This window comes from Carcharodon carcharias, chromosome 21 (assembly GCF_017639515.1).
Source record: "Carcharodon carcharias isolate sCarCar2 chromosome 21, sCarCar2.pri, whole genome shotgun sequence".
NCBI lineage: Eukaryota > Metazoa > Chordata > Chondrichthyes > Lamniformes > Lamnidae > Carcharodon > Carcharodon carcharias.
Genome location: NC_054487.1, coordinates 30396525 through 30411251, shown reverse-complemented (window position 1 = coordinate 30411251; position 14727 = coordinate 30396525). Strand labels below are relative to the sequence as shown.

At 42.4% G+C, this 14727-nt stretch overlaps 1 protein-coding gene across 12 annotated transcripts in view; it reads left to right on the top strand.

Moving 5' to 3' along the window:
- The window catches only part of erc1b (ELKS/RAB6-interacting/CAST family member 1b), a 1202158-nt gene that overhangs the window by 312975 nt on the left and 874456 nt on the right, over window positions 1-14727 (top strand). For all 12 annotated transcript variants that reach the window (XM_041215847.1, XM_041215845.1, XM_041215843.1 and 9 more), the window contains one exon: window positions 4623-4758. In XM_041215847.1, coding sequence (XP_041071781.1) covers window positions 4623-4758 — 136 coding nt within the window. The remainder of the gene's footprint in view (window positions 1-4622; window positions 4759-14727) is intronic.

Here is a 14727-nt window from a genome sequence, read left to right as displayed (position 1 = left end):
ACATATTTAAGGTAGCTGGCAAAAGAAACAGAGTGGTGATGGGAAGTATTTTTACGCAGATTGCAGAGATAGGGGGGACCTAAGTCATGGAAGATTCAAAACAAGGGTGAGAATAGGACTTAATATGAGTAAGGACATGAGTAGTAGATTTGCTGTGATCTGGAGTGTACTGCCTGAAAGGGTGACGGAGGCAGATTCAATAATAACTTTCAATAGAGAATTGGATATATTCTTAAAAAGAAAATTTTGCAGGCTATGGGAAAAGAGCTGAGCAATGGGACTAATTGGAAAGCTTTTTTCAAAGAGCTGGCACAGGCATGATGAGCAAAATGACCCTCCTCCTGTAGTATCAAATTCTATGATATTCCCAGTTAGCCTGCAAGAAGAGCTAGATGGCTGCTGCTACTATAAAATAAAAGCAAAAAACTGCAGATGCTGGAAATCCAAATCAAAAATAAAAATACCTGGAAAAACTCAGCAGGTCTGGCAGCATTTGTGGAGAGGAACACAGTTAACGTTTTAAGTCCGTATGACTCTTCAACAGAACTAAGTAAAAATAGAAGAGAGGTGAAACATAAGCTGGGCCAAGTAGAGTTGGATAGAGGGCCAGTGATAGGTGGAGATTGCCAAAAGATGTCATGGGCAAAAGGACAAAGAGGTTTTGGAGGTGGTGATATTATCTAAGGAATGTGCTAATTAATGGTAGAAAGCAGGACAAGCAAGGTACAGATAGCCATAGTGGGGGTGGGGTGAAGGGAAAGGATCGAAATAGGCTAAAAGGTAGAGATAAAACAATGGATGGAAATACATTTAAAAATAAAGGAAATAGGTGGGAAAAAAATCTATATAAATTATTGGAAAAAAAATATTTCTTTTATATGTACATATATAATATATATATATATATGTAAATATATTTCACCTCTCTTTTCTTCTTAGTTAGTACTGTTGAAGAGTCATACGGACTCAAAACGTTAACTATGTTCCTCCCCGCAGATGCTGCCAGACCTGCTGAGTTTTTCCGGGTACTTTTATTTTTGTTTTGGATTTCCAGCATCTGCAGTTTTTTGCTTTGAGCTTAGTGTTTAATTGACTGCCACTTCTCTTCAAGGAATGCCTACCTTGAAGAAGTATTGCTCTTCTCTCCGACAGAATTTCCGTATCTCTTTTGCCTTCTTCACCTTCATTGCTATCCATTTCTCTCCTGGTGTTTGACAAGGTGTTTACTAAAACCCGGTTACACAGCTATATTTCCTTCCTCAGTGACTGTCTCCATCTCCAACTTATCCCACGTGGATTTCAACTGAAGTTCCATCCCTCATGTTTCGAACCCACTCAGGATTTTACGTATCTCCGGGACATACAATGCTCCTCGGACTGCTGTTCTCGTCGCATTCTGAGATCCACACTCAGTGCTATGCGCCACCATGTGAACACACTCGACATCTCCCTCCAGCAGCACTGCCGCATCCTTTTTCTAAGCTGCGCGTGCCCCCAGTTTCATTTTATTCTTCGTCTCATCCGACGCCTCAACAAGAAACTTTGTCTCTTTTTTTCAGGTGCAAAGGAACGCAAGCTCCAACAACTCATAGACACCAGCACCCGTCCAGGACCCTCCACCGCTGCCGGACCCTATGTCCCCTTCCTGTCTTCCAATCCCAGCCCCGGCCGTGTATTCACCATTCCCCGTGACCTTCCCCTCTCCGATGCTGAACGTTCAGTGCTCAGCCAAGGGCTTAGTTTCATACCCTTACGCCCTCATCTCAATTAATTTCGGGCTCGGCACGATGCTGAACTTTTCTTCTGCTGTCTTCGTCTCCATGCTCAATTCTTTGGGCAGGAGTCCTCTCCCCGTTCAATGGATCCTTTTACCCACCTCCAATATTCTCCCTCCACCTGGACCCCTCCCTCTGGATTCTTACCTTCTTTTGATCTTTTCATTGAGAACTGTTAGCGTGACATTAGTCGTCTCAATTTCTGCTCCTCTCACCCACTCTAACCTGTCTCTCTCTGAACTTGCTGCACTCCGTTCTCTCAGGTCCAACCCCAACATTGTCATCAAACCTGCTGACAAGGGTGGTGCTGTTGTTGTCTGGCACACTGACCTCTACCTTGCAGAGGCTGAGCGTCAACTCGCAGACCCTTCTTCCTACCTCCCCCTGGACCATGACCTCACACTGAACATCAAGCCATTGTTTCCAGGACTGTTACTGATCGTGTCAGCCTGTTCCTGCCCCACGGAACTCATTTCTTGCTATCTTGATTCCATTCTCTCTCCCCTTGTCCAGTCCCTTCCCACCTACATCCGTGATTCCTCTGACACCCTACATCATGTCAACAATTTCCAGTTCCCTGGCCCCAACCGCCTCCACTTCACCATGGAAGTCCAATCCCTCTACACCTCCATTCCCCACCGGGATGATCTGATGGCTCTCTGCTTCTTCCTCGAACAGAGGCCCGAACAATCCCCATCCACCACTACTCTCCTCCATCTGGCTGAACTTGTTCTTACACTGAACAATTTCTCCTTAAACTCCTCTCACTTCCTCCAAATAAAAGGCATGGCCATGGGTACCCGCATAGGCCTCAGCTATGCCTGTCTCTTTATGGGGTTTGTGGAACGTTCCTTGTTCCAGTCTTTCTCCGGCCCCTTCCCACAACTCTTTCTCCAGTACATCGATGATTACTTCGGTGCTGCTTCATGCTCTCGTCTGGACCTGGAAAAATTTATTAATTTTGCTTCCAATTTCCACCCCTCCCTCATTTTCACGTGGTCCGTCTCTGTCACTTCCCTTCCATTCCTTGACCTCTCTGTCTCAATTTCTGGTGATAGACTGTCCACCAATATCCATTACAAGCCTACCGACTCCCACAGCTACCTCGACTACAGCCCATTCTCTCAGTTCCTTCATCTCCGTCACATCTGTTCTGATGATGCCACTTTCAAAAACAGTTCCTCTGACATGTCTTCCTTCTTCCTTAACCGAGGTTTTCCACCCACAGTGGTTGACAGGGCCCTCAACCGTGTCCGGCCCATCTCCCCCGCATCCGCCCTCACACCTTCCTCTCCCTCCCAGAACCATGATAGTGTCTCCCTTGTCCTCACTTATCACCCCACCAGTCTCCGCATTCAAAGGATCATCCTCCGCCATTTCCACCGACTCCAGTATGATGCCACCACCATCTTCCCTTTACCGTCCCCCCACCCCCGACGGCATTCCGCAGGGATCATTCCCTCCGGGACATCCTGGTCCACTCCATCACCCCCTACACCTCAACCCCCTCCCACGGCACCTTCCCACGCAACCGTAGAAGGTGCAACACCTGCCCCTTTACTTCCCCTCTCCTCCAAGGGCCCAAACACTCCTTTCAAGTGAAGCAGCATTTCACTTGCACTTTCCTCAATTTAGTCTACTGCATTTGTTGCTCCCAATGTGGTTTCCTTTACATTGGAGAGACAAAACGCAGACTTGGTGACCGCTTTCCAGAACACCTTCGGTCTGTCAGCAAGCATTACCAAAACCTCCCTGTCGCTTGCCATTTCAACACTCCATCCTGCTCTCATGCCCACATGTCCGTCCTTGGCCTGCTGCATTGTTCCAGTGAAGCTGAACGCAAACTGGAGGAACAGCACCTTATCTTCCGACTAGGCACTTTACAGCCTTCTGGACTGAATATTGATTTCAACAATTTTAGATCATGAACTCTCTCCTCCATCCCCCTTTTTTTTCCCAATAATTTATATAGATTTTTCTTTTCCCACCTATTTCCATTATTTTTAAATGTATTTCCATCCATTGTTTTATCTCTACCTTTTAGCCTTTTTTAATTCCTTCATCCCACCCCATCCCCACTAAGGCTATCTGTATCTTGCTTGTCCTGCTTTCTACCCTTAATTAGCACGATCCTTAGATAATACCACTACCTCCAACACCTCTTTGTCCTTTTGTCTATGACATCTTTTGGCTATCTCCAACTATTGCTGGTCCTCTATCCAGCTCTACTTGTCCCCACCCCCCTCAACCCAGCTTATATTTCACCTGTCTTCTATTTTTACTTAGTTCTGTTGAAGAGTCATATGGACTTGAAACGTTAACTGTGTTCCTCTCCGCAAATGCTGCCAGACCTGCTGAGTTTTTCCAGGTATTTTTATTTTTGGTTTGGCTGCTGCTACTGATTTGTTTGTGCACCCTGATTTTCAAAACCCTAAAGTAGGTTTATGGAGAGGGTGAACTGGAAACTGTTGTTGTCTTTAATGAAAATATATTCTGACTTGAAACTCGTAGGGTGAGACTGAAATTAAATTTTGTGTTTAATTCGCCTGTAAATTGGAGCTAGATGTGAACAAGTTTTAGTTGTATCCTTCTGTCCCTATTCGCAAGTATCTCATAAGTTCCAGTTAAACAGGTGAATCAATGAAATTCTTCATCTTTTATTTTTGTAACCCTAAACTTAGCATTTGGTCTACTACTCAATTGTTGTCACTCTATTTTCAGGCAATAGAGGAGTGTACTTTTGTTGTGCTGGAATCCCTCTGAGTCCAGTGCTCTGCTGCAGAAGGTACTGACTTGGGTACAAACGTTTTAACGTCTCATTTCTTATTATTAAAACGTCTGTTACAGGCAGATGAAGGAACAAAGTAAGAAGTTGGCCAACCTAAAGCACAAAGAGCAGGTGGAGAAGAAAAAAAATGCCCAGTTGCTGGAGGAGGCACGCCGAAGGGAAGATAATTTAGCTGACGATTCCCATCAGCTCCAGGTATGAAGTCTAGTCACATTAATTTGAGTTGTATTTCAGGAGATTGGTGTTTTTCCCCAGGAGCTTTAAATGTGTCATTATTTCTGTTCTGTGGAAACTCCTTGCTTGTCACTGTTCAAGGAATGAATATCCCTAGTTCTCAACTATTGTGGAACATTCCATCTTTGGGATCGGTAAAAACTAATATATTACCTTCAGCATACAGGGAAAACATGTTAGAACTGACATTGGGGGTATTTTTGCTAGTAATGTATTTGTAATATGCCAGTTTTCAGGAAAATTTTGCGGTCAAATTGAGAGAGAGGGCAAAGTTAGAAATATATCGCCATTCCGTCACTGTCACTGGGCCAAAATCCTGGAGCTCCCTCCCTAACAGCACTGTGGGTGTACCTACACCACATGGACTGTAGTGGTTCAAAAAGGCAGCTTACCATTACCACCTCGAGGGCAATCAGGGATGGGCAATAAATGCCGGCCTAACCAGTGACGCCCACAATCCATGAATGAATAAAAAACTGGAACCATTATTGTTCTTAACTGAAGTGTAATCCAGACGTAAAACTGTTTGTGAGAATGAATTATAAACAATTTCAAACGAAGGTTATCTTTTTGCCAGTAGTATTACAGTAATACTTTTAAGTGGTCAAGTGAATGGAGAAACTTACATCTCCATATTGTTTCAGGGTCCATTGTTCATGTGCCTGATTTCTTTCATGGTTCTTCACCTCCCTATCTCTGTGATCTCCGACTGTTCCTATCAACCCTACAACACCATCCCACTCCAACCCCCACCTCTCCCTGCCCTTTCACCTGAAAGTACTGCCTTCCTCTGACTCTGGCCTTTTGTATATTCCTGCCTCATTTCATCCCATTCTGGTATCTGGGCCCTGTGTCCTGAAATTTCCTCCCTGAACCTCTGTGGCACCCCACTTCCACCTTTAAGACCGTCCTTAAAAGTAATCTCTTTGGGTCACCCCTGTTAATGTTTCCTGCTGTAGATTATGTCTCTTTTTTGTTTGAAATGCCTGGGGACAATTTTCTTTGTTAACAGCACTATGTAAATGTAAATTATTGCAACGTCCATAAAAATGTTGCAGATGATGAGTGTCTTTTTGTTCCTAAAACATTAGCATTGAAGAATATATGGAGCAAATTTTGCTGTAGGACACCTAACAGCAGGTTAGACTTGCCCTTGCATGTTCAGACTTTTAAACTTTTTTTACAGGATAAGTTGCTAAAAGTGCGAGCTGATAATGTTAACAAGGCATTTGTTGCCTTGAGTAAACAGGGCAGCAACTGTGTATTGCCTTAAGCAATAACCTTGAAGGATTGTAAAATTAATAGCACAAAAACTGAGAAAAATGTATAATTAGAGTGGGCGATTGAATGTCAAAGCAGGTACAGAAAGAGAAATGAAGGGATTGAAAAAATTGGATACAGAGATAAAAATAGACAGAAAGGAAAAGTAAATCTGTTTATAAGATTTGAAATTTTACATTTTTTAAATCTCCAACAATTAAAACCTTAAGGAATAAAGTTCCACGCACAGTAACAATTAATCTTCACTGTCAGAAACATTTATTTGGCAGTAGTTAACATTTGTCACTTTGCTAAAAGGATATTTATACTGCAGTGGTCAAGGCCTAACTTTCCGTGGCGACTTTGTTCATATCTGCCACAAAATACAGCAACTTCAAACTATTCAGTGCATTAGGGAGGTGCTATTTTTGTGAAACCTCATTTCAAAAGGCCAGAATTAGATGAGTGCAGATAACTAGGGGCATGTGGGATTGAATAAGATTGTAGAGATAAGGAGGGATGGGCCACGGAAGGATTTGAAAATGAGGATGAGAATTTTAAAATCGAGGTATTGTTTAATCAGGAGTCAATATAGGTCAATGAGCACAGAGGTGATGGGAGAAACAGGACTTGCTGCAAGTAAGGATGTAAACAGCGGAGTTTTGGATGACCAAGTTTTCAGAGGATATAATGTAAGAGGCTGACCAGGAGTAAATTGGATTAGTCAAGTCTAAATGTAAAAAAGGCATGGATGAGGGTTTCAGCAGTAACTGAACTGGGGCGGGACGGAGTAGGGCAATTTTACAGAAGTGGAAATAGGTGGTCCTGGTAATGTTGTAGTTCCGTGGAAGAAGCCCATCTCTGGGTCAGATATGGCAAGAAGGTTGCAAACAGTCTGGTTGAGCCTCAAACAGTTGATGGAGGAATGGAGACAGTAGCTAGGGAATGGAATTTGTAGCGGGTACTGAAGACAATGGCTTCTGTCTTCCCAACATTTAATCGGAGGAAATTGCTGCTCATCCAGTACGAGATGTTGGATAAGTAGACTGATAATTTAGTGAGACTGGAGGAGTCAAACGAGGTCACAATGAAGTACAACTGGGTGTTGCCAGTGTACATCTGGAAACTGACACTGAGTTTTTGGGTGTTGCCAAGGGGCAGTATGTTGATGAGAAATAGGATGTGGCCAAGGATAGATCCTTGGAGTGCACCAGAGGCAACGGTGTGAAAATGGAAAGAGAAACCTTTGTAGGTAATTCTCTTGCTATGATTAAATAGATGAAAATGGAACAAGGTGAGTGCAGTTCCATTCAGCTGGACAACAAGGAGCAGTGTTGAAAACATTGGTGTGGCCCACTGTGTCATAGGCTGCAGACAGGTCAAAAAGGACAAGGAGGGGGATACCTTTTACGTTTAGCCAAAGTCACATCAAAGTCACTTGTGACTTTGAGCTATTTCTGTATTGTGGCAGAGGTGGAAACCCGACTGGAGGGATTCAAGCATGGAGTTCTGGGAATGATGGCCATTTTTAGAAGGCGACTACACATTCAAGGACTTTGGAGACAAAAGGGAAGTTGGGGTGGTAGTCTGCAAGGATGGTGAGGGGTGATGTTGGCAAATTTGAAGAAGAGTAGGATTTTACTTGAACACAAAGAATTGTGAAAGTCATCAGCTAACATGGGAACCAAGAAGGGAATTTGGGTGGTCAACAGTTTAATGGCAGATGGGTTGAGTGAGCAGGAGTTGGGTTTTGTGGACAAGGTGAGCATGAGGGGAGGCAGGAGAGAAGCAGATAACAATATGAGTTCAGGGTTGGGTGAACTTTACAGGAAGTTTGGCCTTGTAGGCTAGGGGAAGGGAGAGAAGTGTTGGAAGCAGGATGATCCTAATCTTAGTGACAAAGAAGTCCATGAGCTCCTAACACTTGTTTGAGATGAGGGTGGAGGAGACAGAGCAGAGGAATTTAAGAAGGTAGTTTGCAATAGAGAAAAGAAGCTGTGGGCAATCTTTTCGTTCAAGGATGATCCTGGAACAGTGAGCAGTTTTGGGAGATGAAAGCAAGACCCAACAATGCTACATGAATGGTTAAACCAGTTGTCCACCATATCTGGATTCTTTTTGCCCAGTCGCACATGTGTGGTAACTTAAAGAGACCAATTTGTACCTAGCCTTTGCAGGAACAGCAAGCTTGCTACGTGGCCATGTATCCTTGAGGGAGCTCCCTCAGCCAAATTTCCATTAAGGCTGTGATATCGATGCCATCATCCACAGTAAGTTTGTGGGTGGCAAGGGTCTTATTCACATTCAGATGGACATTCTGGAGGGAGATGCTGAGACAAATGGTAGAAGTTGATCCACTGGCAAGGTCCACACGGTTAGGAATGGGAATGGAAGGAGATGGGCATGATTTAGACCCCAAAGGTTGGGCGGGAAATTTGGCAGGAGAGTCAGATGGGGCAATTGGAATTGCTACTCATAGTGCCTTCATGGGCCCTTCGAAGATGCCAGGGGAAGCACAGAGGAAAGCTGTAGATTTAACTCTGAGGGAGTCAAGCTTGGGAAACAGTAGCAGGAGAGTAAGGTCGAGGAGTACTGAAGGGTTGAGTATAGTTTTTGGATCACCAAGTATCTGAGATGAGGGGTTTAAAAGACATGGTGATAGGTGAGAGCAAACTAGAAGGAGCAAAGGCAAAAGAAATGTAATATAAAAGGGAGAAAAAAGTGGAAATATAAGCAATGGGCTGAGGATTAGAATGGCGATCAAAATGCACAAGCAAATGAGCACAGCAAATTCTCAAGTTACATAGGTCTGCTTATCAGCAATTATTAGGATACACAAAAGCCTGATAGCAAATGGGAAATAATAAACAATTGGTTGGAGTGCAGAGTTAAAGCGAAAAATCCATGTTGAAATAACATTGATATAGGTCTAACGGAGTCAACATGGAGCATCAATGAACTTTTGCCCAAGTTGGGAGACAGGTGTGGTGATTTCGCAGGCAGCCATCCCTCCTGTAATTTAGCAAAGCGCTGGTTCATTATATGTGAGCCTTGATAATGAGTTTTGGTGGAACATTTGACTGTTGGGGTCATCACAACGAGCCTAAAGGTAAAGGAGTGATTTGATCCAAGTTTTTAAGATAATAAGGGAGCTGGTAGGGTAGATAAAGCGAAACTATTTCAGTTGTTTAGGGAGCCTAGGATTAGGGGGAATAGCTTTAAAAAAAAAAAATTGAAGCCAAACCTTTCGGGAGTGAAATTAGGAAACACTTCAAACAAAAAGGGCAGTACAGGTTTGGAATATCTTCTGCAAACAGCGATTGATGCTAGCTCAATTGTTACTTCTGAAATCGAGACTGATAGATTTTTTGTTAAATAAAGGGATGAAGGGATATGGGGGAAAGGAGTTAGATCACAGATCAGCCATGATTTCATTGAATGGCAGAACAGGCTCAATGGGCTAAATGGTATACTCGTGTTCCTAAAGATGTGGGTGAGTTTTTAGTACTTATGCGAGCCACGTAAGGATCAAGATAGAAATAGACAGATTTGCTGATGGACAGTACGTGGGCTTTGTTAGCTGAGGATCAAATCATGCACCATTGTGCTCAGCTTGTGGAGACAGCCAAGCCGAGGGACAGAATTAGTGGCTAGAGTGAGTAGTTTTTGATGGGAGCCAGACATAATGGGCTCAATCTTACTGTGAGTATCGGGAACCCAAAGTGTGGACCATTTCCAGATCCCAACCCTGTACGCTGCCAGCTGAACCTTAGAGTAGGCTGATTAGTAGGCTGTCTCTGTATTCACTGTCCAATTAGGGATGGTGGATGAGTTCTAGAGGTAGGTGGTAGGACAGCATGGCCCACTGCACAGGAGGTTGGCAGCCCTCACTGTGTGACCAGTGGGAATGCTGCTGAAACCTAAACAACGGGAGCAGCAGAGAAGCACAATGGAGTTGCCATCAGTATCAGGGAAATAAATGAGGCCCATGACAATCAGGGACTTATGTCTGCAGAAATTCCACGCTCAATGGTAAGGCTTTGTGATGGGAATGCAGCAACCTTGCCATTTTCTGCTGGTATCATTTAAATATTTACTTGTAATTCAGCCTCTACGTCCTGCTGTGCATCTGCCTCCTTTTGCTTCCTGGGACGTGGGCTCAATGGAGGGCATTTGTGATGCTGGCAAAATTGCTGTGTTTCAATTACTGCTGTCAATTGGCTCCTTAATTAGGTTGATTGCATTCCCACTGCTTCGCTGTGAAACCACCTCCGGAAAAAGTGCAAGCAGATAGCAACACATTGAGCGATTATCATACTGTCCTCTTTGGGTTGTCAACCTTCCAGAATTGGCCTGGAGCCTCCAGGAATTGAAGATCAATCTCCAGGACACTGCTGTGTGTTACCTTGAGAAAAATCATCGGGACATGAAAAAAATTTTTTTTTTTTTTTGTAGTTTTCTTTAAATGTTTCTCTTTACCAGATATAATCATATTGAAAATGGGGAAAAATGGCTATTTGTCTGATGGTCAAGCATCATCCAATTGGGTAATGAGTATTTTTGCTTTCCAATTGGTGTAGCAAGGCAGTACAGCACAAGGATGGCTGTGTTAGCTGATTAGTGGCTGGAGCATAGAAGAAAGTCATGTGTTGAAAGCTCCAGGAATAAGTTTAATCTCATTGGCCCCCACACCTCCAGTGTATCTTTGGGAAAGTTGCCCTCAATGTCTTTGGTCTTGCTGTTGCTACAATAAGTTTTTACTGAACCATGGGTAGTCAAAAAGCATAACAGCGGCCATGATGGCAAAAAGTCCCTTGTTGCTGTTGCAACCATAGGATTGCATTGAGACTGAACTATGCATTGCTTTGAACTGTTGCTTATCCTATTCCAAGACTGGGGCAAGATCATTTGAAATATTTGGAGGAGTCTGCTGCACCTGTAGTGGCGCAACAGAGGTTTCCGCACCCCCACCCACACACACACACACACACACACACACACACATTTCCCCCCTCCTCCCTGGCCCCACTACCTCTCTCCACAGTGAAACAGCTGATCTTGGAGTGGCATTATTACTCTCTGCAGACAAAGGTCCTCCTGGAACTATCAGGATCTTCAAGTGGAATTCCAAGGGAAATTAGGTGCAACCCCAAACTGCCAAAATGATGGGGCAAAGTAGATGAGGCAATTCCCCCTGCCCCTTCAAAATCAGGTTGTTGGATGCTCATGGATGAAGAGAAAACCCAGAAGACCTAAGTTACATTCCAAATTACAGCCCTTGCTTGTTTTAGCTGGTAATTGTGCTCCTTGGCTATGTGCCTATAGAGTCAGAAATATGGATGGAGTGAAAAGCTAGCTATCATCATATAGACTCTGATCTCATTGCTACAGATAGTGTCATCGGGCAGTAGAATGTTGGGGAAAACATAGAAGGTTAGAACCCTGGGACACAACGTAGATTATAGCATAGGTGTAGGCTATAAAGCATTGCAGGATATGTGCTGGTTATGTTGAAATAAGTAATTGAAGGGATAATGATATGTGGAAAGACCATGACAGGAAAGGTAGTAGATAGAGCGGGAAGAACACATTGGTTGCAATGTTTCACAATACCATTTCTTTTCATGAAAGTAAAAGCAACTCAATATGTGCAATAAGTTTCTTTCCTCCACCACCCCACCCAAAAAAACCATTTTTTTCTCTGCCATTAAAAGGATTTTTAAATAATAGCAACCTCTAAGCATTAAGCTCTAGTTCTTGATCACGTTGCTGTCACTACCATTAGTTTTACAGGTTGTTGCTGCAGGGGACTACAAATTTAATAGACTCAGAAAGTTGAATTTAAATTTCAGACCATTCAGTTCCCAAGACAGTGTAAATAAAACTTAAACAATTTTTATGTAATACTTGGTATCCCAGCCACTATTAACCTTGTTTTTCCACAGACGCCAATTTCAATCCCAACAATACCAATCCTTTTTGTACTAAAAATGTAAAGATTGTTACTTGTTTTCATTGCAGTTCTCAATCACTTAACATGCCATTGTGATGCAGTTTTAATAACTTGGGAATTGCAGGCATAATACAATGCTGCAGTAATGGATCCAGAAAGAATGATGTAAAGCCATACTAACATGACAACAGTGTCTTGAAAGGTTATCTTCAAGCTCTTGTAGTACAGAACAGCTCCTGAAAGATTGAGGAAAATACAAGAAAAAAATTTGATGTTAGATTAGCAGAGAGATTGATGACAGATTGCTGTAAATGTCATACTTCGGTATGAATTTACTTCTTTAAACAGCATATTAGATGTCACCAGATGAAGCAGTAAAGCCAAATGCAAATGTAAGCTGTTACGTCAGCTAAGCAGGGAGTGACATTGATTTAAAGATCATAAATATGCTATTATACGATCATATACTTAGATATGTATAGAATTTTACATTCTTGCATTCAGCATATATATATATAAAGTGACACGTATCTTTTTCATGACATTCGTCTACTGAACAGGGAGCGATTGCAAGCAAGCACAAATTGCAACAAGCATTTAGCACCATTAATCTTAATCCCCTAATCTTTGAATTTGACTATTAGAGTTTGATGCGTAACGTTGTCAAAAGCCTTTGGGAAGTCTAGATACGGTATGTTGTAATACTTCTCAAAGACCACTCATGCTGTTAGTTTCCCAAATAAATCAAGGAAACAGTTCAGCCATAATCTTGCCCTTCTGAATCCATATTGGCTGCTGTTTAATAGCTTTATCGATAGTCCCCAAGTTTAGTTCTGATAACTATATTAATTTACATGGATGGAAGTTAGACTACAGAGTCCGTAGATATCTGTGTCTGTTTTATTCTCTTTTTTGAATATGGACATCGCATTCGTTAGTTTTCAATTTAATGGTATTTCCTTTGGTCCAGCAAATCCTTCATTATGCTTGTTAGTGTCTCAGTTTGCTAAGTATCATCAATCTTGACAATTTGTTTGATTTGAACCCTTTTAGGCTTTTGGATATGGCAGCATAGTGATTATGCTTCTGGGCTAGTAATCCTGAGGCCTGGACTAATGGTCTGATGATATGAGTTCAAATTCTCAGCTTCCGTGATGGGATTTCAAATACAACGGGAAAATTTGAACTCAATTAATTAATTAAAAATGACATTAAAAAATCTCGTTTCAGAAATGGTGACCGTGAAACTGCAGGATTGTCTGAAAAATTTCTGCCTGTCACTGTTGTCCTTCAGGGAGGAAATATGCTATTCTTACCCATTCTGCACTCTGTGTCTCCAGACCAGCAGCAATGTGGTTTACTCTGTCTTCTGAAATGGTCTCGCAAGACACTCAGTTGTACTAAACTGCTACTTTTGCTATGGTTCAAGAAATTTGGCTCACCATCATCTTCCCAAGAGCAATTAGGGATGGACAATAAATGCTAACCTGGGCAATGATGCCCACTTTCTGTGAATAAGTTTAGCAGAGTGTTTTAAACCTTTTGAGTGTTGTGACTTGTGATGGACATGAAGCGGGCTTTTCAGGCAAGTTTAAATCAGAAGAAAAGATGACATTTATTCACACACCACCTTGAAATGTAAACGCAACAAAAAACACTCACTCCCTCTCACACACACACACACATACACGCAAGTAAAGATGGATTCTAGAAAATGAAGCACGCACCTAGTTTATTAACAGAATAATAAGAAGCAGAGCATGTGGTTAAATAGTCCTTTAAGATCCATCTCTTGCAGGCCTTGATGGATTCTCTCTCATAGTTCTTTGGAGATGAATAAAAGTTGGAAGTCTCTGGATTTACAAATGAGGTTATGACTGTCTTTGTATACAGGCGAATCTTTGCAGGTGAAAATGAATTAGTCCCCCTCACACAGCCTGGGTTGCTTGGCTCAGCAGTGTTCTGTTCTTCTGATTGGAGGAATGGTATCTCTTGCCCGGATGGTTTAATGGTTAATCTGTCTCTGCCTGATTCTTACAATAATCAGATTTGTTATCTGAAGTCAGTTTTAATCGTGTGACCACATGTTCAATACTCCATTTGGCACATGAATGATTCGAAGTTAGAAGCCATTGCTACACAATGGGGTTTAATTGTGGCTGTTCACATTTGCTTGTGATAAACATTTTTTTTCTGCGCATCATGGCTAAGGGCCGAGCTCACAGACACTGCATCTGAGGGGCTGTTGAGTTTGAGTTTTAGTAAATACACAGAAAATGGGACTGTAAGTTCGACAAGTGCTTTCATCTTCAGCATGCCGATTCAAGGGAGGGCACCCCACCCATGGTCATTCACATTTTCTGAACTTTGTGCAGGCATATTTAGACATGAGTTAATCCTTTGTGCAGAAATCACAGAAGGTCACCTCACCTTTGGTGGCCACCTTTAATACAAATTGTCCATTTTTTAAAGTCAATTTCAACAAGTCCACATGGACTGAACTTTGTATCTTAAAAGTCAGGAATATGATATCCTTACTGAATGCCATGTAGATACTTGGGGAAAAAAATGATTTTTGTTATTTTGTGCTCCTCCTGTCTGATTGTTTGCATCGCCTATGGTTCTCACTTCTTCTTTGCCTGCTCTCTTGCTTTTGCAGAACTGTAAGATGTTTGTTGTTATATTTACCCTCCTCAGTTATGCCATTTTCTAGGTTT